Genomic DNA, 22875 nt, shown 5'->3' with positions numbered 1-22875 from the left:
CAGGAAGGTTAAAACCACCCTCAGACTCAGAAAGGTTTAAACCACCCTCACTCAGGAAGGTTAAAACCACCCTCAGACTCAGGAAGGTTAAAACCACCCTCAGACTCAGGAAGGTTAAAACCACCCTCTGGAAGGTTAAAACCACCCTCTGGAAGGTTAAAACCACCCGCAGGAAGGTTAAAACCACCCTCAGACTCAGGAAGGTTAAAACCACCATCTGGAAGGTTAAAACCACCCCCAGGAAGGTTAAAACCACTCTCTGGAAGGTTAATACCACCCTCAGGAAGGTTACTACCACCCTCAGGAAGGTTACTACCACCCTCAGGAAGGTTACTACCACCCTCAGGAAGGTTACTACCACCCTCAGGAAGGTTACTACCACCCTCAGGAAGGTTAAAACCACCCCCAGGAAGGTTAAAACCACCCCCAGGAAGGTTAAAACCACTCTCTGGAAGGTTAAAACCACTCTCTGGAAGGTTACTACCACCCTCTGGAAGGTTAAAACCACTCTCTGGAAGGTTAAAACCACCCTCAGGAAGGTTAAAACCACCCCCAGGAAGGTTAAAACCACCCTCTGGAAGGTTACTACCACCCTCTGGAAGGTTAAAACCACTCTCTGGAAGGTTAAAACCACTCTCTGGAAGGTTACTACCACCCTCTGGAAGGTTAAAACCACTCTCTGGAAGGTTAAAACCACCCTCAGGAAGGTTAAAACCACCCCCAGGAAGGTTACTACCACCCTCAGACTCGGGAAGATGTAAAACTTTGCTTTTTATTCTATGAGTTTTAACTGCCCATAAAGTCTGTTTTGACAGAGTATACTTTTTAAAGAATGTCTTCGGTGGGTAATTGGTATTCCCAAAAATAAAACCAAAACCTTTGTCAGCCATGCCGTTCTAAAGAGTTTTATTCTCCCTGTAAGATTCATGGGAAGATTATTCCATTTAGTTTGATCTGCTTTCATGTGGTTGAGTAATGGAATAAAGTTATCTTTATATATTTGTTGGCACTTATTAAGAATCCTAAGTATTTTATATTTTTTGCGGACCACTTAAAGCACAGGTGTCAAACTCATTCCACAGAGGGCCGAGTGTCTGCGGGTTTTTGCTCCTCTCTTGTTCTTGATTGATGAATTAAGGTCACTAATTAGTAAGGAACTCCCCTCACCTGGTTGTCTAGATCTCAGTAAGGAACCCCCCTCACCTGGTTGTCTAGATCTCAGTAAGGAACCCCCCTCACCTGGTTGTCTAGATCTCAGTAAGGAACTCCACTCACCTGGTTGTCTAGGTCTCAGTAAGGAACTCCACTCACCTGGTTGTCTAGGTCTCAGTAAGGAACTCCACTCACCTGGTTGTCTAGGTCTCAGTAAGGAACTCCACTCACCTGGTTGTCTAGGTCTCAGTAAGGAACTCCCCTCACCTGGTTGTCTAGGTCTCAGTAAGGAACTCCCCTCACCTGGTTGTCTAGGTCTCAGTAAGGAACTCCCCTCACCTGGTTGTCTAGGTCTCAGTAAGGAACTCCCCTCACCTGGTTGTCTAGGTCTCAGTAAGGAACTCCCTCACCTGGTTGTCTAGGTCTCAGTAAGGAACTCCCCTCACCTGGTTGTCTAGGTCTCAGTAAGGAACTCCCCTCACCTGGTTGTCTAGGTCTCAGTAAGGAACTCCCCTCACCTGGTTGTCTAGGTCTCAGTAAGGAACTCCCCTCACCTGGTTGTCTAGGTCTCAGTAAGGAACTCCCCTAACCTGGTTTTCTAGGTCTTAATTGAAAGGAACAACCAAAAACCAGCAGACACTAGGAATAATGGAATAAGTTTGACACCCCTAACTTAGAGGATTGCTGTAGATCATGAGTTATGCTTTCTTTCTTTTTATCCACGTTAATTTCATATCCTGAGATTTTAGAACATTCTGAAAATATTTTTAGCAAGGGGGTTGAGTTTTCAATATTGGTCAGGTATATGAGGGGGATCATCTGCAAATATGTTTAGTTTATATTCATGTTTATCAATACTGATATGTTTGTGTCCTATCTAATTCTTTCTGGAAGCGGTTCAATTTCCAGTGCAAACATGAGTGGACAACATCCCTGTCTTGTTCCCCTTTCTAAAGCAATTTTATCAGATAATGTATTATTTGTGTATATTTTTGCTTTAGCACATTTAAAGAAATGTTTTTATTAAATGTATTATTTCAGCTGGAAAGTTAAAAGCTTCCAAAGTTTTGAATAGAAAAGGCCATTCAAGATTGTCGAAAGCCTTTTCGGCATCAACAGCCATTATTAATAAATCTAGATCTTGTTTTTTTAGCGTATTGTATTAAACTGAAACATGTTCTTGTATTTGTTTGTGTAAATTTTTTATAAATCCTGTTTGATAGATATGTATCAAATCTGGTAAGACTTTTGCCATTCTATTGCTTATGAGCTTTGTTATTATATTGTCACAATTTCTTAAACTTATGGATCTATAATGAGCAGGGGACTCTCCAGATTTTAACAGAACTGAAATAACTCTTTCATACATGGAAGTAGGAAGTACTGAATGGGGCGGCAGCGTAGCCTAGTGGTTAGAGCGTTGGACTTGTAACTGAAAGGTTGAAAGTTCAAATCCCAAGCTGACAAGGTACACATCTGTCATTCTGCCCCTGAACAAGGCAGTTAACCCACTAGGCTGTCATTAAAAATAAGAATTTGTTCTTAACTGACTTGCCTAAGTAAAAAATTGAGTGCTGTATGTTGTCATTTGTGTAAATAGGGGGGCTACTTTGTCCCAAAATGTTAATTCTATGAGAAAGCTGTCCATTCCTGGTGCTTTTCTCCATGCAAATGTTTTAACAGTGTCCAATATTTATTTTTGGGTGATATCTATTTTTTGTCTGCTTCGACTCAACAACCCTGAAGCAACTAAGGCCAACTGATGTTTAAATCTGATTTATATAGATTCTGTTGTTTCTAATTAACACATTTGCATTCTTTGTATTTTCAAATGATAACAATATTGTTCAATTTCATTTCTTGATGTGCAAAAACCACAAGTTCAATCAATCAGGATGAATTTTATAAACCATATCTATCATTGATTACAGTTGCAGGAACATAATCAACCAACTGGGCACCCATACTGGCACTGCTTCCCAAGCCTGTGGGATTTCCTAGAAAGAATATGAAGTGTAGGTGACTTGATGCAATACTGTGACACACTAAAAACTAACAGAACAAAAATGAGTCAATGTTGTAGTCGTCCACTTCACCGCGCATCAAACACAACCACTGGAGTCTGGGAGTCGAGGAATAGCAACAAGAATGGAAAATATTATTTCATATAGTAAGTAGCCTTGCACGAGTCTTGGCTTGTGCGAGCCATAACGGCTAATATGAGCAGGAGCCTATCTCCTGTTTTTGTAGCGTGAGTCAGCTTGATGTACAAGTAGGATGTTAGTCTATCACAGGGCAATTTTCTATAATGTACAGTAATGATTGGGTCCCTCCTAGAATTCTTATGTAGAAAGACCGAAGCTCCGTTCTGGTGACCTTTTAAAAGGTCATTCTACTCCAAAATGAATGACAATAAAATTATGCAAACACCATCTAAAATAGAATTTCCACCTCCAGAAATGAGCCCAATAATACATTGGTAAAATTATTTGTTAGAATTCTTTTAACATTTTTGGAATATTTGTTTTTGCTACTGCAAGAATTGTTGTTCATTGACTGCTTGTCAGAATCCATATCCATATTCCCTAAGGCACTCATAAAAATAAATAAAAATATGTTTAAATTTTTTTTTACCCCTTTTTCGTGGTATCCAATTGGTAGTGACAATCTTGTCTCATCGCTGCAACTCCTGTACGGACTCGGGAGAGCCGTGTGTCCTCTGAAACACAACCCAACCAAGCCGCACTGCTTCTTGACACAATGCCCTATGGCACTCATAACTTGAGCCATAACAGAATATTCCTTTCACATAGAACACACAACAAGCCAACTAGGTAAATAGACCAACTATTCTACTATGGGCTTGTCAGATTTTTCTATTAATCACTCATTTCATTTGCACAGGAAAAGTAAAATGTCTACTGTTCTAGCATCTTCAAAGTGTGCCTCGGCAGAAATATATTTTCACATTAAATATATTTTTTTTTGCTTGGCGGCAATGATTTTTCTGTGGCAAATAGCAGCGAACAGGAAAATAAGTGCAGCAGAAACACTATTTAAAAGGATACATCTCTTTGTTCTCTTCTTGTACATGATTCTGTATCCACACTCTCTGCATCTGATTGGATCACGAGCCTTAATTTCATTTTCAGTGTGGCATTCTGTTTGGAGAGAAAACAACATTTCAGCCACTACAGCAGACATACTGGTAAGCATTCTGTAAGGCATGAGCTGCAGTAGTACATCAACCATGTAGATACATGTATAGATATGGGTGAACAAAACAAGGGTAGACAACTGAGGGGGCATGTTATGAAAAGTTACTAATAGTCTTCGTTACAGTACAAAGACAAAGCATGGATTTTTAGAAAAATAGCACCCCATGTACAGTATGATAGAATATTAGTTTCAGAACAGCAGACATTACCCCCACATATGTAGATCATAGGCTGTTGCTTGGGGGGTTGCACATCTTTTTGAGTGTCCATGCTTGAATCTGGAGAAAAATCAGATTAAACATTGTCAGTACCGTTTGGGAGTGTATTTGTATGTATTATGAATCCCCATTAGCTGTTGCCTTCCTGGTGTCCAGCAAAATGAAGGCAGTTATGCAATTTTAAAAACAATACAATACATTTCACAACACAATAAGTGTATGCCCTCATGCCACTCCTGTACTACCTGTGTGTGTGTAGACATATGACACATTTCTGAAATAGCCGAACCAGCATGGCTTATAAATGAGATTGTAATGACTAGCTAACATATAACAGGTTTGCAAAGTGAGCCAAAGGCATAATTATCTCACAGCATTTTAGCCAAATATTATGATAACTAACCCCTTGTATCTGTGGTTTAGCCTTAGCTAGTTACCCTGATATGAATGTTTTCCTGGCTAGCGTTAGCAGGCTAACTTCAAAATAATAACTGAGAAATATCAAAGCATATATCGCGTGCTAAAAACCAATTCAACTTGAAATAATTAGTCATTAAGGTAGCCTACCGGTTTAGAAAGTTGATAAATATGTTTTTTGTTTCTCTCATGCCAGCGTGCGCAGTCGTACTGGACGTCGCAACAACGTGATTCGTGATTGGTTACCTAATCCTCCATTGTAATTGGTCCATCAATGCTTGGCGAGTTTTATTTTTTATTTAATCTTTATTTAACTAGGCAAGTCAGTTAAAGAACAAATTCTTATTTACAATGACGCTTTATTCAATATATTTTCTAGCAGTTTGATGTCAAATTAAATATAACAATCGGTACATAGGAGTCGTTCTATGTTTGTCACAAGCCATACTTCGTTTTTTTCTCGACGGGACTTGGATGATTTTAGGTTCACAGCTCCAGAACAGCAGAGGGCGATGTTCGGTTCATGTAAGCGCCGTTACACACTGCAAATCCGAAGACGATATCACCACAGATAGAACAATGAGACAGATATTTTACCGGATGTATAAATGTGAAGCATCCGTTTGGCGTTTCCACTCACTACCAAATATGGTGATGAGAAGAAGCCGAGTGGCGGGCAGTGTGGGAAGATGGGATGAGATGGAATTCTACAAAATGTTGTCATCGTTGAAACATTTGATCTCAATACAGTTTTCTGTTCCCAAACAGTTTTCTGTTAACTGACTTGCCTAGTTAAATAAAGGTTAAATAAAATAAAATTGAGTTATTGCGCATGAACACTTCACAGAGCAGGCGTTCCCTAACGGAAAAATGAAAATATATGCTAGAACACGCCAATATGCGAACTCGTGCATGGCTCTGCACCATCCTTGCGTGTTCTGCCCACTATGACTCAATTGTTCCCATTGCAAATAACAGGCTGTGGTTTGTCTAGATTATCTTTGATACTGCCGCACAATGAGTTAGTTATAAAATGAGTTAGTTATAAAAATCTTTGATGATGCCTTAAAGGCTTTTCAAATAAGTCGAAGTATAGTTCCTTGGTGGACTGAAGCATGTGATAAGGCTTTTAAAACTTTAAAGAATAATTTGATATTTGATAGCATGATAGTCTTTCAGAGAAAGAGAGTGTTTTCTAGAATGCAAAGAAAGGTTCGTGGAGGGAATTCTGTTCTTCTATAGGAAGGGAAACTCAACTGGGGGATGTGTGGAAGAGTGGATGTGGTTGGAAGAGTGCGCTTTTTTTAAATGGAAAAGCACTGTACTGTGGAGCACTACGGAGATTGTGGCAGCCGGTTAAATGGCGTTCCTTGAGAAGGCAAGAACACTATATATGTCAGGAGAAGTGCAGTATTATCATAAGGACACGTATACTTGGAATAGGAGGAATGGAGGGAAAAAGAGAGGCAGAGGAGGTCTAAGAGAGTGGGAGGATGAGGGTACGCTTGAATCGGTTAAAAAGGGAGATGGTTTGTTTAAAGAAGAATGGTAGAAAGTGTAAGCAGAGTGAGCTGATGACAGGAGGAGAAATTGAAGTGAAAGCAGGGTGAAGTATCGGAGGTGGTAGGTGTGGTGTGGCCTCACACTCCGGTACAGTAGGAGGCGTTGTATGCGCATCAGTTGTTTGCGATTCCCCCGATAAAAGTTAAAGAAGAATAAACCTTTTACACTACAGCTGACCGGACCTCTTGCCTAAAAACAACGACAGAAACAGAAAATATCACAAATATTAGTTTGAATTTGTTATATTTTAGCGTTTTAAACAAGGGCGACTATTTGAAGTTGTAAAGCATGGAGCCGACAGCGCCCAAAAGGTGTGTGGGAGTTAGACACATTTAGCAAGTTTACTAACAATATTTGTCATGTTTTATAAGCTAGCCAGCTAGAGTGTTAGCTTCACCATTATGAGTCAAAGCTTGACTTGTAGTTATCCAACTAGACATTTTATGGTTTACCTTAATGTAGCTACCGGCGGGCTAGTTTTCTAGTTAGACAGAAACGGTCTGAAAATGTATTATATGTTCTTGTCATGTTTACATTTATGCCTGAAAAGCTAGCTAACTACTTTGACATAAATTACATTAAAATCTATGTAGACCCAGTTCCACAATGTCAGTCATGTTGTTCATACTGTGAAATTGAAATGAATAGAAAGATATTGAACCCTCAACTCTGGCAATTTGACGATAAAATAATGGGTCACTCTAATGGCTCTCTGGTGTTGTGATGCCATCATTTCCATGCTAATTAAACATATCTTAAAACTGATCCTGGATTTGTCATGGTAATGTAGAATGCTAATTCATATGATGCTAACTGATGTAGCTCATGGAATGTATTTTTTTGTTTGTTTAATCAACAAATCACAATGCAGATTGAATGGTACACTTCCTGCTTTTACTTCCAGGCATGGGTACACTGTGTGGTACTGGTTATAGTGTGGGGTCTGCCAGTCTCCCATCATTGACTTGAATAGGGACGCCTGTTCTATCCATTATATTTCTATTGTTCATGCTCAAACTTCCTCCACAGCAAGCTGAAGAAACTGAGTGAAGACAGTCTCACAAAACAACCAGAGGAGGTCTTTGATCTTCTGGAAAAACTAGGTGAAGGGTGAGAATATTCATTCATTCATATATTTTCTTACAGCATTATAACTTGAATAACGCTTATAATGAAAATAAAGAGATGTTCATGTAAATTGACATTATAATAATGACTAGATTATTTATGCAACAGCTGATGGAACCACTAATATGTATCTTAAGATATTGTTGGGGTATTACCCTTACAAACTATCTCATGAACTTCTTATTTTTTCTTAAGATGCTTACATTTTTACATGTGTTTTGTGAATCTGGGCCCTGGTCTTTGGTACTTTCTGCATCATTTCCACTGTCTTTCATAATCTCCAGGTCCTATGGCAGTGTGTTTAAAGCCATCCATAAGGAGTCAGGCCAGGTGGTGGCTATCAAACAGGTGCCTGTTGAGTCAGACCTCCAGGAGATCATCAAGGAGATATCCATCATGCAGCAGTGTGACAGGTATTCTGTATGTAAGAGAGGAAAGACTCTCTGGCCCAGACGTTCATCAGTCAGAGCTAGTATGGCTCCAGAGGCTAGTGAGAGGAGAACGGTCTCCTCCACAATCACATAACCAGTACCCCACACTCTGTTACTATAATCAGTACCCCACACTCTGTTACTATAACCAGTACCCCACACTCTGTTACTATAACCAGTACCCCACACTCTGTTACTATAACCAGTACCCCACACTCTGTTACTATAACCAGTACCCCACACTCTGTTACTATAACCAGTACCCCACACACTGTTACTATAACCAGTACCCCACACTCTGTTACTATAACCAGTACCCCACACTCTGTTACTATAACCAGTACCCCACACTCTGTTACTATAACCAGTACTCCACACTCTGTTACTATAACCAGTACCCCACACTCTGTTACTATAACCAGTACCCCACACTCTGTTACTATAACCAGTACCCCACACTCTGTTACTATAACCAGTACCCCACACTCTGTTACTATAACCAGTACCACACACACTTACTATAACCAGTACCCCACACACTGTTACTATAACCAGTACCCCACACTCTGTTACTATAACCAGTACCCCACACTCTGTTACTATAACCAGTACCCCACACTCTGTTACTATAACCAGTACCCCCACACTCTGTTACTATAACCAGTACCACACACACACTGTTACTATAACCAGTACCCCACACTCTGTTACTATAACCAGTACCCCACACTCTGTTACTATAACCAGTACCCCACACTCTGTTACTATAACCAGTACCCCACACTCTGTTACTATAACCAGTACCACACACACTGTTACTATAACCAGTACCACACACACACTGTTACTATAACCAGTACCCCACACTCTGTTACTATAACCAGTACCCCACACTCTGTTACTATAACCAGTACCCCACACACTGTTACTATAACCAGTACCACACACACACTGTTACTATAACCAGTACCCCACACTCTGTTACTATAACCAGTACCCCACACTCTGTTACTATAACCAGTACCCCACACTCTGTTACTATAACCAGTACCCCACACTCTGTTACTATAACCAGTACCCCACACTCTGTTACTATAACCAGTACCCCACACTCTGTTACTATAACCAGTACCCCACACTCTGTTACTATAACCAGTACCCCACACTCTGTTACTATAACCAGTACCCCACACTCTGTTACTATAACCAGTACCCCACACACTGTTACTATAACCAGTACCCCACACTCTGTTACTATAACCAGTACCCCACACTCTGTTACTATAACCAGTACCCCACACTCTGTTACTATAACCAGTACCCCACACTCTGTTACTATAACCAGTACCCCACACTCTGTTACTATAACCAGTACCACACACTCTGTTTGCTCACCTTTCATCAATAATTGTTTGTTCACTGTCTCTCCTCCTGTCCAGTCCCTATGTGGTGAAGTACTATGGCAGCTACTTTAAGAACACAGACCTGTGGATAGTGATGGAGTACTGTGGAGCCGGCTCTGTTTCAGACATCATCAGACTACGCAATAAGACGGTCAGTAGATTGACTAAAAGTGTGAGAATGAACATGCCCTTTTGTATTTTGGTAGCCTTTTACCATTCATTTCTCATGTTAATGTATATTCATAGACTACAGAATTATCAGAATGAATCATTTATACCATCTCCTCTTGTAAAGCTCACAGAGGATGAGATAGCCACCATCCTCAAGTCCACATTGAAAGGTCTGGAGTATCTGCATTTCATGAGGAAGATCCACAGAGACATCAAGGCAGGCAACATTCTCCTCAACACAGAGGGCCATGCCAAACTGGCTGACTTTGGAGTAGCGGGACAACTCACGGTCTGTCTACCTGTCTGAGTCTACCTGTCTGAGTCTACCTGTCTGAGTCTACCTTTCTGAGTCTACCTGTCTGAGTCTACCTGTCTGAGTCTACCTGTCTGAGTCTACCTGTCTGAGTCTGCCTGTCTGAGTCTGCCTGTCTGAGTCTGCCTGTCTGAGTCTGCCTGTCTGTCTGAGTCTGCCTGTCTGTCTGAGTCTGCCTGTCTGTCTGAGTCTGCCTGTCTGTCTGAGTCTGCCTGTCTGTCTGCCTGTCTGTCTGCATCTGTGTCTGCATGTCTGTCTGCGTCTGCATGTCTGTCTGCCTGTCTGTCTGCATCTGTGTCTGCATGTCTGTCTGCGTCTGCATGTCTGTCTGCATGTCTGTCTGCATGTCTGAGTCTGCCTGTCTGTCTGTGTCTGCCTGTCTGTCTGCCTGTCTGTCTGCATCTGTGTCTGCATGTCTGTCTGCGTCTGCATGTCTGTCTGCATGTCTGTCTGCATGTCTGCATGTCTGTGTCTGCATGTCTGTCTGTGTCTGCATGTCTGTGTCTGCATGTCTGTCTGTGTCTGCATGTCTGTGTCTGCATGTCTGTGTCTGCCTGTCTGTCTGTGTCTGCATGTCTGTGTCTGCATGTCTGTCTGTGTCTGCATGTCTGTCTGTGTCTGCATGTCTGTGTCTGCATGTCTGTCTGCGTCTGCATGTCTGTCTGTCTGTGTCTGCATGTCTATGTCTGTGTCTGCCTGTCTGTCTGTGTCTGCCTGTCTGTCTGCCTGTCTGTCTGCATCTGTGTCTGCATGTCTGTCTGCGTCTGCATGTCTGTCTGCATGTCTGTCTGCATGTCTGTGTCTGCATGTCTGTGTCTGCATGTCTGTCTGTGTCTGCATGTCTGTGTCTGCATGTCTGTCTGTGTCTGCATGTCTGTGTCTGCCTGTCTGTCTGTGTCTGCATGTCTGTGTCTGCATGTCTGTGTCTGCCTGTCTGTCTGTGTCTGCATGTCTGTGTCTGCATGTCTGTCTGTGTCTGCATGTCTGTGTCTGCATGTCTGTGTCTGCCTGTCTGTCTGTGTCTGCATGTCTGTGTCTGCATGTCTGTCTGCGTCTGCATGTCTGTCTGTCTGTGTCTGCATGTCTATGTCTGTGTCTGCATGTCTGTGTCTGCATGTCTGTCTGTGTCTGCCTGTCTGTGTCTGCATGTCTGTGTCTGCATGTCTGTGTCTGCATGTCTGTCTGTGTCTGCATGTCTGTCTGTGTCTGCATTTCTGTCTGTGTCTGCATGTCTGTCTGTGTCTGCATGTCTGTCTGTGTCTGCATGTCTGTCTGCATGTCTGTCTGTGTCTGCATGTCTGTCTGTCTGTCTGCATGTCTGTCTGTCTGTCTGCATGTCTATGTCTGTCTGTCTGTCTGCATGTCTGTCTGCATGTCTGTCTGCATGTCTGTGTGTCTGTCTGTCTGTGTGTCTGTCTGTGTCTGTCTGTGTCTGTCTGTCTGTCTGTCTGTGTCTGCATGTCTGCATGTCTGTGTGTGTGTCTCTGTCTGTCTGTCTGTCTGTCTGTCTGTCTGTGTCTCACCTGTGGTAGTCGTCCGTCCGTCCGTCTGTCTGTCTGTCTGTCTGTCTGTCTGTCTGTGTCTCACCTGTGGTAGTCGTCCGTCCGTCTGTCTGTCTGTCTGTCTGTCTGTGTCTGTCTGTGTCTGTCTGTCTGTCTGTCTGTGTCTGCATGTCTGTGTCTGCATGTCTGTGTCTGTCTGTGTCTGTCTGTGTCTGTCTGTCTGTGTCTGTCTGTCTGTCTGTGTCTGCATGTCTGTCTTCAACTCTCTCTGTCTCCCTGAAGTGAATTCTGACTGTCTAACGATGTAATCTGGTGTCAGTTTGATCAGGCGTTCTTATTATCCTTGTAGTGATTGTATTAGTGTATCACAGAAGTTTATATATAGATGAGACTAATGCTCGTATTATTCTGTCCCTGTCTAGGACACGATGGCAAAGCGGAACACAGTGATCGGGACTCCGTTCTGGATGGCTCCAGAGGTCATCCAGGAGATAGGATATAACTGTGTGGCAGACATCTGGTCCCTGGGCATCACCTCTATAGAGATGGCTGAGGGCAAACCTCCCTACGCTGATATACATCCCATGAGGGTGAGTCTGACCTCTAACCCTGGCCATCACCTCTATAGAGGTGGCTGAGGGCAAACCTCCCTACGCTGATATACATCCCATGAGGGTGAGTCTAACCTCTAACCCTGGCCATCACCTCTATAGAGGTGGCTGAGGGCAAACCTCCCTACGCTGATATACATCCCATGAGGGTGAGTCTGAGTTTGGGCAGGACAGTTCAGTGAGGTTAGTCTACATGTTGATTATAATTCACCTCGCTGGTGACTATACCTGAAAAATAAGACATCTGGGATACTTCACAAACACCTGGATGTCTCAGAATCACAAATAAACATTCTTCAAAATATATTTTATAACCCTTTTTTGGTAACTACATGATTCCATATGTGTAATTTCATAGTTTTGATGTCTTCACTATTATTCTACAATGTAGAAAATAGTACAAATAAAGATAAACCCTTGAATGAGTCGCTGTCAACTTCTGACTGGTCAAAAGTGTTTCTTTATTTTGACTATTTTCTACTCTGTAGAATAATAGTGAAGACATCAAAACTATGAAATTACACATGGAATCATGTAGTTACTAAAAAAGTGTTAAACAAATCAAAATATAGTTGAGATTCTTCAAAGTAGCCACCTTGATGACAGCTTTGCACACTCTTGGCATTCTCTGAACCAGCTTCATGAGGTAGTCACCTGGAATGCATGTCAATTAACAGGTGTGCCTTAACTTCATTTGTGGAATTTCTTTCCTTAATGTGTTTGAGCCAATCAGTTGTGTTGTGACAAGGTAGGGGTGGTATACAGAACATAACCCTATTTGGTAAAAGACCAAGTCCATATTATGGCAAAAACAGCTCAAATAAGCAAAGAGAAACAACAGTCCATCATTACTTTAAGACATGAAGGTCAGTCAATACGGAACATTTCAGGAATTCTGAAAGTTTCTTCAAGTGCAGTCGCAAAAACCATCAAGCGCAATGATGAAACTGGCGCTCATGAGGACCGCCACAGGAAAGGAGGACCCATAGTTACCTCTGCTGCAGAGGATAAGTTCATTAGAGTTACCAGCCTCAGAAATAGCAGCCCAAATAAATACTTCACAGAGTTCAAGTAACAGACACATCTCAACATCAACTGTTCAGAGGAGACTGCGTGAATCAGAAACCACTACTAAAGGACACCAATAATAAGAGATTTGCTTGGGCCAAGAAACACGAGCAATGGACATTAGACCTGTGGAAATCTGTCCTTTGGTCTGATGAGTCTAAATTTGAGATTTTTGGTTCCAACCGCCATGTCTTTGTGAGACGAGCTGTTGTGTTGTAATTACATAACCCACTGTGACGGCCCTGAATATTTCTGAACCGTCTCAGTGCAGCTCCTTCCAATAAGGCGCTTTCCCTTTAATTCCCAATTAAATAGCCAGCATCAGCTGCGCAAAAGTTTTTTTTTTTATGGAGACGTGAATGAGGATGTGGTCAACCCTCAGTTCCGACGCTTCTCGATTCCGTTGTTTTGTTGCCGTTAAACGTGTGTTTTGTAGCCTAATAGAGTTTATCCAGGATCGGATCCACTCTTTGCGTCCGTGGACTACACCTCTCTGTTCTCCGTGGCCTTTCTCCGCTGGAGATCTATTGGCGGATTGTCTGACTGACCGACTGACTACAACCTTTTTGTATACGGTATTTCATTTGTTTTGATGTCATGTATACGGTGATGATTTATGTAGTTAGTTGTAGTTGAGGACTTAGTAAGAGTTGATACGCTTTAAAGTTCTGTGGGAAAATAATTGTTATATGGATTGTATGATTAATACTGGGTTTACGCTACACTTGAATGAACGGACAAACATTGCGTGACTAAGGTCACGGGTGTTCCCTGAAGTCCTTTACCGGGCTGGACTCTTTTTAAACCCGAGGTACAGGACATTTCTAGAAGAACCAGAACTCATTGTGATATAATAATATGTGTGTGTAATCATTGATGTTGCTAATACAACCCACGCAAAAGAATATAGTTGTTTTTGAAGTTCTTTCCAATGTTTTAAGGGTTTATGAAAAGTTTATTTCCATCCTGACTTTTGCACAAGTCCTTTGTATTGGTATAGACTTGACGGACCAGATGGGACTCATTCCCTCCCAAACCAAAAGGAGAAACCAATGTTTTCTCTGGTAGGCACAACCTACCTGGCACCCTATAAATAATAACCTCAAGTCAAAACCGTTACAGTGTGGCTGAACGGATGATCTCCACATGAGTATTTCCCACCGTAAAGCATGGAGGAGGTGGTGTTATGGTGTGGGGGTGCTTTGCTGATGACACTGTCAGTGATTTATTTAGAATTCAAGGCACATAACCAGCATGGCTACCACAACATTCTGCAGCAACACGCCATCCCATCTGGTTTGGGCTTAGTGAGACTATCATTTGTTTTTCAACAGGACAATGACTCAACACACACCTCCATGCTGTGTAAGGGCTATTTGACCAAGAAGGAGAGTGATGGAGTGCTGCATCAGATGTCCTGGCCTCTACAATCACCCAACCTCAACCCAGTTGAGATGATTTAGGATGAGTTGGACCGCAGAGTGAAGGAAAAGCAGACAACAAATGCTCAGCATATGTGGGAATTCCTTCAAGACTGATGTAAAAGCATTCCAGGTTAAGCTGGTTGAGAGAATGCCAAGAGTGTGCAAAGCTGTCATCTAGGTGAAGGGTGGCAACTTTGAAGAATATAAAGTATATTTTGATTTGTTTAACACTTTTTTTTGTTACTTCATGATTCCATATGTGTTTCAAAGTTGTGATGTCTTCATTGCTATTCTACAATGTAGAAAATAGTAAAAAGAAAAACTCTTGAATGAGTAGGTGTGTCCAAACTTTTGACTGGTACTGTGTGTGTGCATAGAGTCCGTGCAAGAGCGTTAGTGGAAAAAAGGGTCAATGCAGGTAGTCCGGTAGGCATTTGATTAGCTATTTAGCGGTCTTGTTTAGCAGTCTTATGGCTTGGAGGTAGAAGCTGTTCAGGGTCCTGTTGGTTCCACACTTAGTGCAGCGGTATCGTTTGCCGTGCGGTAGCACACAGAACAGTTTATGACTTGGGTGGCTGGAGTCTGACACATTTTTAGGACCTTCCTCTGACACTGCCTGATATAAAGGTCTTGGATGCCAGGGAGCTCTCGGCCCCAGTGATGAACTGGGCCTTACTCAACACACTTTTGTAGTGCCTTGCGGTCGGGTGCCTTGCAGGTGCCGTACCAAGCGGTCTATAGACATTCATTAGGGTTACAGAGAGGTTCGGTACCAAGCGGTCTATAGACATTCGTTAGGGTTACAGAGAGGTTCCGTACCAAGCGGTCTATAGACATTCATTAGGGTTACAGAGAGGTTCGGTACCAAGCGGTCTATAGACATTCGTTAGGGTTACAGAGAGGTTCCGTACCAAGCGGTCTATAGACATTCGTTAGGGATACAAAGAGGTTCAGTACCAAGCGGTCTATAGACATTCGTTAGGGATACAGAGAGGTTCAGTACCAAGCGGTCTATAGACATTCGTTAGGGATACAGAGAGGTTCAGTACCAAGCGGTCTATAGACATTCGTTAGGGTTACAGAGAGGTTCGGTACCAAGCGGTCTATAGACATTCGTTAGGGTTACAGAGAGGTTCCGTACCAAGCGGTCTATAGACATTCATTAGGGTTACAGAGAGGTTCGGTACCAAGCGGTCTATAGACATTCGTTAGGGTTACAGAGAGGTTCCGTACCAAGCGGTCTATAGACATTCGTTAGGGATACAGAGAGGTTCAGTACCAAGCGGTCTATAGACATTCGTTAGGGATACAGAGAGGTTCAGTACCAAGCGGTCTATAGACATTCGTTAGGGATACAGAGAGGTTCCGTACCAAGCGGTCTATAGACATTCATTAGGGTTACAGAGAGGTTCTGTACCAAGCGGTCTATAGACATTCATTAGGGTTTACATTGAGGCTTCTATACTACCTGCTTAACTAGGTGTTTTCTGTCTCTTCTTCCTCTGTATTACTGTCAGGCTATTTTCATGATCCCAACCAACCCTCCACCTACGTTCAGGAAGCCTGAGCTGTGGACAGACAACTTCACACACTTTGTAAAGAAATGTCTGGTGAAGAACCCAGAACAGAGAGCTACAGCCACGCAACTACTACAGGTGAGAGATACAGCCACACAACTACTACAGGTGAGAGATACAGCCACACAACTACTACAGGTGAGAGATACAGCCACACAACTACTACAGGTGAGAGATACAGCCACACAACTACTACAGGTGAGAGATACAGCCACACAACTACTACAGGTGAGAGATACAGCCACACAACTACTACAGGTGAGAGATACAGCCACACAACTACTACAGGTGAGAGATACAGCCACACAACTACTACAGGTGAGAGATACAGCCACACAACTACTACAGGTGAGAGATACAGCCACACAACTACTACAGGTGAGAGATACAGCCACACAACTACTACAGGTGAGAGATACAGCCACACAACTACTACAGGTGAGAGATACAGCCACACAACTAGTACAGGTGAGAGATACAGCCACACAACTACTACAGGTGAGAGATACAGCCACACAACTACTACAGGTGAGAGATACAGCCACACAAACGCTGACACTACACATCCAAATATATCGAGGGACCAAATTATAAAAGACCAGAATTGTATTTTTGAATTCCGTAAAGTCAGTATGGACGAGGTGAAAAAAGTATTGTTGATCAACAACGACAAACCACCAGGGTCTGAGAAAATTACTGAGGATAATAGCGGACAATATTGCAACTCCTATTTGCCACATCTTCAATTTAAGCCTACTAGAAAGTGTGCCCTCAGGGCTGGAGGGAATCAAAGTCATTCCTCTACCTAAGAATAGTAAAGCCCCCTTCACTAGCTCAAATAGCCGACCAATCAGCCTGATACCAACCCTTAGTAAACTTCTGGAAAAAATGGTGTTTGACCAGATACAATGCTATTTCACAGTAAACAAATTGACAACAGACTTTCAACACCCTTATATGGAAGGACATTCAACAAGCACTTACACAAATGACTGATGATTGGCTGAGACAAATTGTTTGTGGGGGCTGTCTTGTTAGACTTCAGTGCAGCTTTTGACATTTTCGATCATTGTCTGCTGCTGGAATAACATATGTGTTATGGCTTTACACCCCCTGCTATAATGTGGATAAAGAGTTACCTGTCTAACATAACACAGAGGGTGTTCTTTAATGGAAGCCTCTCCAACATTATCCAGGTAGAATCAGGAATTCCCCAGGGCAGCTGTTTAGGCCCTTTTACTTTGTTCAATCTTTACTGATGACATGCCACTGGTTTTGAGTAAAGCCAGTGTGTCTATGTATGTGGGTGACTCAACACTATACACGTTAACTATTACAGCGACTGAAATGACTGCAACACTTAACAAAGAGTTACAGTTAATTTCAGAATGGGTGGCAAGGAATAAGTTAGTCCTAAATATTTATAACACTAAAAGCATTGTATTTCAAATCAAAATCAAAGTTTATTTGTCACGTGCGCTGAATACAACAGGTGAAATGCTTACTTACAGGCTCTAACCAATAGTGCAAAAAAAGGTGTTAGGTGAACAATAGGTAAGTAAAGAAATAAAACAACAGTAAAAAGACAGGATATATACAATAGAGAGGCTATATACAATAGAGAGGCTATATACAGTAGAGAGGCTATATACAGTAGCGAAGCTACATACAGACACCTGTTAGTCAGGCTTATTGAGGTAGTATGTACATGTAGATATGGTTAAAGTGACTGCATATATGATAAACAGGGAGTAGCAGCAGCGTAAAAAGATTTGGGACAAATCATTCACTAAACCCTAAACCTCACCTCCATCTTGTAATGAATACTGTGGAAAGTTGAGGTGACTAAACTGCTTGGAGTAACCCTGGATTGTAACCTGTCATGGTCAAAACATATTGATACAACGGAGACACCTGAAACCCCACCTCTTCAAGGAATACCTAGGATAGGATAATGTAATCCTTCTCACCCCCCCCCCCCTTAAATGATTTAGATGCACTATTGTAAAGTGGCTGTTCCACTGGATGTCGGAAGGTGGATTCACCAGTTTGTGAGTCGCTCTGGATAAGAGCGTCTGCTAAATGACTTAAATGTAAATGTAATGTAAATGTAATGTAAATGTAATGTAAATGTAGCTAAGTTTTTTTAAATTGTATTTCTCCTTTATTTAATAGGCCAGTTGAGAACAAGTTCTCATTTACAACTGCGACCTGGTCAAGATAAAGCAAAGCAGTGCAACAAAAACAACAACACAGAGTTACACATATACAAACACAATAGAATCATCTATATACAGTGTGTAGATGGGGAGAAGTCTGTCCATAATAAAGCGCTGCTCTACCTTCTTAACAACATTATCAACAAGACAGGTCCTACAGGCCCTAGTTTCTACCTTCTTAACAACATTATCAACAAGACAGGTCCTACAGGCCCTAGTTTCTACCTTCTTAACAACATTATCAACAAGACAGGTCCTACAGGCCCTAGTTTTGTAGCACCTGGACTACTGTTCAGTCGTGTGATCAGGTGCCACAAAGAGGGACTTAGGAAAATTGCAATTGGCTCAGAACAGGGCAGCACGGCCCTTGGATGTACACATAGAGCTAATATTAATAATATGCATGTCAATCTCTTCTGGCTCAAAGTGGAGGAGAGATTGACTTCATCACTACTTGTATTTATGAAAGGTATTGACATGTTGAATGTACCGAGCTGTCTGTCTAAACTACTAGCACACAGCTCAGACACCCATGCGTACCCCACAAGACATGCCACCAGAGGTCTCTTCACAGGCAAAGGGAGTGTCGTGTCTTTACTATCATTAAATTGAAGACTTCGTTTTTATCAAAGATTCTCTGTAATTAGTATTACGCTATCAAATTGATTAATCATGTAACTGTAATTAACTAGGAAGTCGGGGCACCAAGGAATATATTCAGATTACAAAGTTATCATTTCCTAAAATAACTTTTCAGATATTTTATCTGATCAATTAGTCTTCGAATTAATGAATTATTTACTTTACCTCACGTTAGTCTCATTCTAAACGTCGTAAATTGTTGGTTATCTGCACGAACCCAGTCTTCACAATGAGTCATCCATACATCAATTGTCTTCAATCATTTATTTATTACTAAGTAATTCACAGAAATGCATAAACAAAACAGCAAGGGAAATGTGGTTACAAGAAATGATAGGGGAATGTGCCCTAGTGGGCTAAACTGGCATGGCGGCTTGTTAGACGAGGGGAAGTGGGGGTCAGCTGAGAAGTCACTACAGAGTTGATAATTATAATAATTGAAATGCTTATCCTTTGCACATGAACGCTCACTCATTTGGGAACAATTGCAATCAATATATATATTTACGCTCAGTGTGTCGTCTTGATCGCTGTTGAAAAGTTGTTTATTTTGTAGAATTGTCCGTCTCTCTCTCTCTCTGTCGTGGTTAGAGGGGATAGTTCAGAGTGACATTCATTCATGTTGTTGTAGAATGGATGTTTCGGCGGTTGTCGTTCTTCGCATTCAATGATACCGAATTCCTAGCTGCAGACTAGTAATTAATATCAAAGACTTGTTCTTATTCTGTTGGTATCAATAGTCTAAGAGTTTAACCACGTGGTATGGTTAAAATATTTAGCAATGGTCTACAACCTTTGTCCCCTCCTAATGGAGAAAAGAATGGTCTGGTGATAATTTCTCAAAGTTCGGTTTTATTCGGAATTTCAGAAAAGGGGCTGTCCCAGGATGCCTGACCCTAACTGGGCACAGGGGCGGTCCTCTGATTTAGTTCAAATCAAAGGGGAATTGGATTTTCCTTCATTAAACAGTTCAAAATCATATTACACAATTTCAGTATCATACTCATTCATCTTATACAACAATTAAACCTCATATCTGAGGCTATTATATAAACGGCGTTATGGTAATGTGCCCACCGTCTCCCATGAGCTTTCCCAAGTTGTAACAAACGGACCAGTTCGTAGCTGGATTCTTCACCGATCTTTTATACCTTCTCCGGAACATGAAATTTGCTCGGACCTCCAGTTCTGTGAGGTGGAAGAAATTCCTTTGTTCTCTATGAAACTTCACTCTCTCTATACTATGTGGCCATGAGGCAGGGTCTTCTCAGGAATTTACGACCTTTCTCTGACCACAGCAGCCTAGTTGAAGGAGGCAGGGAGAGGGGGATGGGCTTGCTGTACCAAAAGAGGGCAACGTCATGACAGGAGGCACACAGTGGAACTCTATTCCACATAAGAGGAACTGATGCAGCAGTAGAATCAGATTTAAAAAACAGATAAACACCTTATGGAACAGCGGGGACTGAAGCAACACAACCATTGGCAGAGACACACAATAACATGCGCACCATACACACGCATACACATGGATTTAGTACTGTAGATGTGGTAGTGGTGGAGTAGGGGCCTGAGGGCACACCGTGTGTTGTGAGATTTGTGAAGGTATTGTACTGTTTTAAAGTTGTATAAACTGCCTTAATTATGCTGGACCCCAGGATGAGTAGCTGCTGCCTTGGCAGGTGAGACACAGACAGACAGACAGACAGACAGACAGACAGACGGACGACTACCACAGGTGAGACACAGACAGACAGACAGACGGACAGACGGACGGACGGACGACTACCACAGGTGAGACACAGACAGACAGACAGACGACTACCGCAGGTGAGACACACACGGACGGATGACTACCGCAGGTGAGACACACACGGACGGACGACTACCACAGGTGAGACACACACGGACGACTACCACAGGTGAGACACACACGGACGACTACCACAGGTGAGACACAGACGGACGGACGACTACGTCAGGTGAGACACACACGGACGACTACCACAGGTGAGACACACACGGACGGATGACTACCACAGGTGAGACACAGACGGACGGACGACTACCACAGGTGAGACACACACGGACGACTACCACAGGTGAGACACAGACGGACGGACGACTACCACAGGTGAGACACACACGGACGACTACCGCAGGTGAGACACACACGGACGGACGACTACCGCAGGTGAGACACACACGGACGGACGACTACCGCAGGTGAGACACACACGGACGGACGACTACCGCAGGTGAGACACACACGGACGGACGACTACCGCAGGTGAGACACACACGGACGGACGACTACCGCAGGTGAGACACACACGGACGGACGACTACCACAGGTGAGACACAGACGGACCACTACCACAGGTGAGACACACACGGACGACTACCACAGGTGAGACACAGACGGACGGACGACTACCACAGGTGAGACACACACGGACGACTACCGCAGGTGAGACACACACGGACGGACGACTACCACAGGTGAGACACACACGGACGACTACCACAGGTGAGACACAGACAGACAGACTCCTGTATACTGGTAGAACATCATAGTGTGGTCTTCTGTAGCTCATCAGAGTGTAGCACCTTGACAGTTATCTGTCTATGCTGTCCCTTCCTCTACAAACATTAAACCACTGGCAGGCATGTGGAGCTTCGTCAACTTACTGCCTTCCTCCTCTCGCTCTCTCCTGTAGCATCCGTTCATCACAGCAGCCAAGCCAGTCACCATCCTGAGAGACCTGATCACTGAGTCCATGGAGATGAAGGCTAAGAGACAACAGGAGCAGCAGAGAGAGCTGGAGGAGGAGGACGACTCTGTACGTATAGCTTACACAGTACACAGCCATTAAAGCAGCTGGGTTCAGACATGTTCACCAAGCTGCCTTAATGGCTGGGCTTCTAGGGGCGTTATAGTTCTGATGATCGTCAACTACAAGTAGGGGATTGGTTGATGCTGAATGTTATATTAAAATATTCCCCCCATTTCATCAAAGTCAATATGACACCAATAAAACGTATCTTAATAGTTAGCTAACACCAGTCTGCTGAACAGGCAAAGAAAAGGTCATGGAACCTTGACACAAATTACTTTTGCCATTAGCTAGCTAGCTAGAGAACAACAGCTGACCTCAACACTTCACATAAAAGCTACAGGTAACTGTCAAAATAAAGGAAACACCAACAGTGTCTTAATAGGGCGTTGGCCCACCATGAGCCAGAACAGCTTCAATGCAATTCAATTCAACTAGAGCTGTTGCGGTGACTGTATTACAGTCACACCGGCTGTCACGAGTCATGACCGCAGTACAATTCCACATGACCATTGAGTCAAGGTAATCTCCTCTTATGCACAGTGGTCTTGCGTTGGTAGTACCCGTCCCTAATGGCCTGGTACTCAGGGCTCTATTGTCCCTCCATCAGGTCCTAATGGCCTGGTACTCAGGGCTCTATCGTCCCTCCATCAGGTCCTAATGGCCTGGTACTCAGGGCTCTATTGTCCCTCCATCAGGTCCTAATGGCCTGGTACTCAGGGCTCTATCGTCCCTCCATCAGGTCCTAATGGCCTGGTACTCAGGGCTCTATCGTCCCTCCATCAGGTACTAATGGCCTGGTACTCAGGGCTCTATCGTCCCTCCATCAGGTCCTAATGGCCTGGTACTCAGGGCTCTATCGTCCCACCATCAGGTCCTAATGGCCTGGTACTCAGGGCTCTATCGTCCCTCCATCAGGTCCTAATGGCCTGGTACTCAGGGCTCTATCGTCCCTCCATCAGGTCCTAATGGCCTGGTACT

General features: G+C 42.9%; 2 protein-coding genes across 4 annotated transcripts in view; one reads left to right on the top strand and one right to left on the bottom strand.

The window, feature by feature from the left end:
- Positions 1–3038: 3038 nt before the first annotated feature.
- Positions 3039–5248, bottom strand: LOC135551672 (DNA-directed RNA polymerases I, II, and III subunit RPABC4). Its single transcript, XM_064982850.1, has 4 exons — positions 5156–5248; positions 4580–4648; positions 4221–4313; positions 3039–3267 (listed from the first exon to the last, which is right to left on the bottom strand). Exons 2-4 carry the CDS (start codon positions 4638–4640, stop codon positions 3245–3247), a joined length of 177 nt encoding a protein of 58 aa, XP_064838922.1. The 5' UTR covers positions 4641–4648; positions 5156–5248; the 3' UTR covers positions 3039–3244.
- Positions 5249–6706: 1458 nt separating this feature from the next.
- The window catches only part of LOC135551669 (serine/threonine-protein kinase 3-like), a 30819-nt gene continuing 14650 nt past the window's right edge, over positions 6707–22875 (top strand). For 2 of the 3 annotated variants that reach the window (XR_010457348.1, XM_064982847.1), the window contains exons 1-8: positions 6707–6879; positions 7598–7678; positions 7981–8109; positions 9567–9681; positions 9826–9990; positions 11939–12106; positions 16137–16274; positions 21778–21900. Coding sequence is in view for 2 of the 3 variants with exons in the window: in XM_064982847.1 (XP_064838919.1) it covers positions 6857–6879; positions 7598–7678; positions 7981–8109; positions 9567–9681; positions 9826–9990; positions 11939–12106; positions 16137–16274; positions 21778–21900 (942 nt within the window). In the remaining variant the exon portion in view is untranslated. The remainder of the gene's footprint in view (positions 6880–7597; positions 7679–7980; positions 8110–9566; positions 9682–9825; positions 9991–11938; positions 12107–16136; positions 16275–21777; positions 21901–22875) is intronic. The other variant, XM_064982848.1, reaches the window with a different exon arrangement.

Source organism: Oncorhynchus masou, chromosome 13 (genome assembly GCF_036934945.1).
Source record: "Oncorhynchus masou masou isolate Uvic2021 chromosome 13, UVic_Omas_1.1, whole genome shotgun sequence".
Classification (NCBI taxonomy): domain Eukaryota; kingdom Metazoa; phylum Chordata; class Actinopteri; order Salmoniformes; family Salmonidae; genus Oncorhynchus; species Oncorhynchus masou.
This window is presented reverse-complemented; position numbering and strand designations above follow the sequence as displayed.

Coding starts and splice junctions, on each gene's coding strand:
- LOC135551672 (XM_064982850.1), bottom strand. CDS start 4,640: ATGGACACTCAAAAAGATGTGCAACCCCCCAAGCAACAGCCTATGATC. Junction 4,314..4,579: donor TATGATCTACATATGTGGGG/GTAATGTCTGCT, acceptor CTCTCCAAACAG/AATGCCACACTGAAAATGAA. Junction 3,268..4,220: donor CAAGAAGAGAACAAAGAGAT/GTATCCTTTTAA, acceptor CCCAGACTCCAG/TGGTTGTGTTTGATGCGCGG.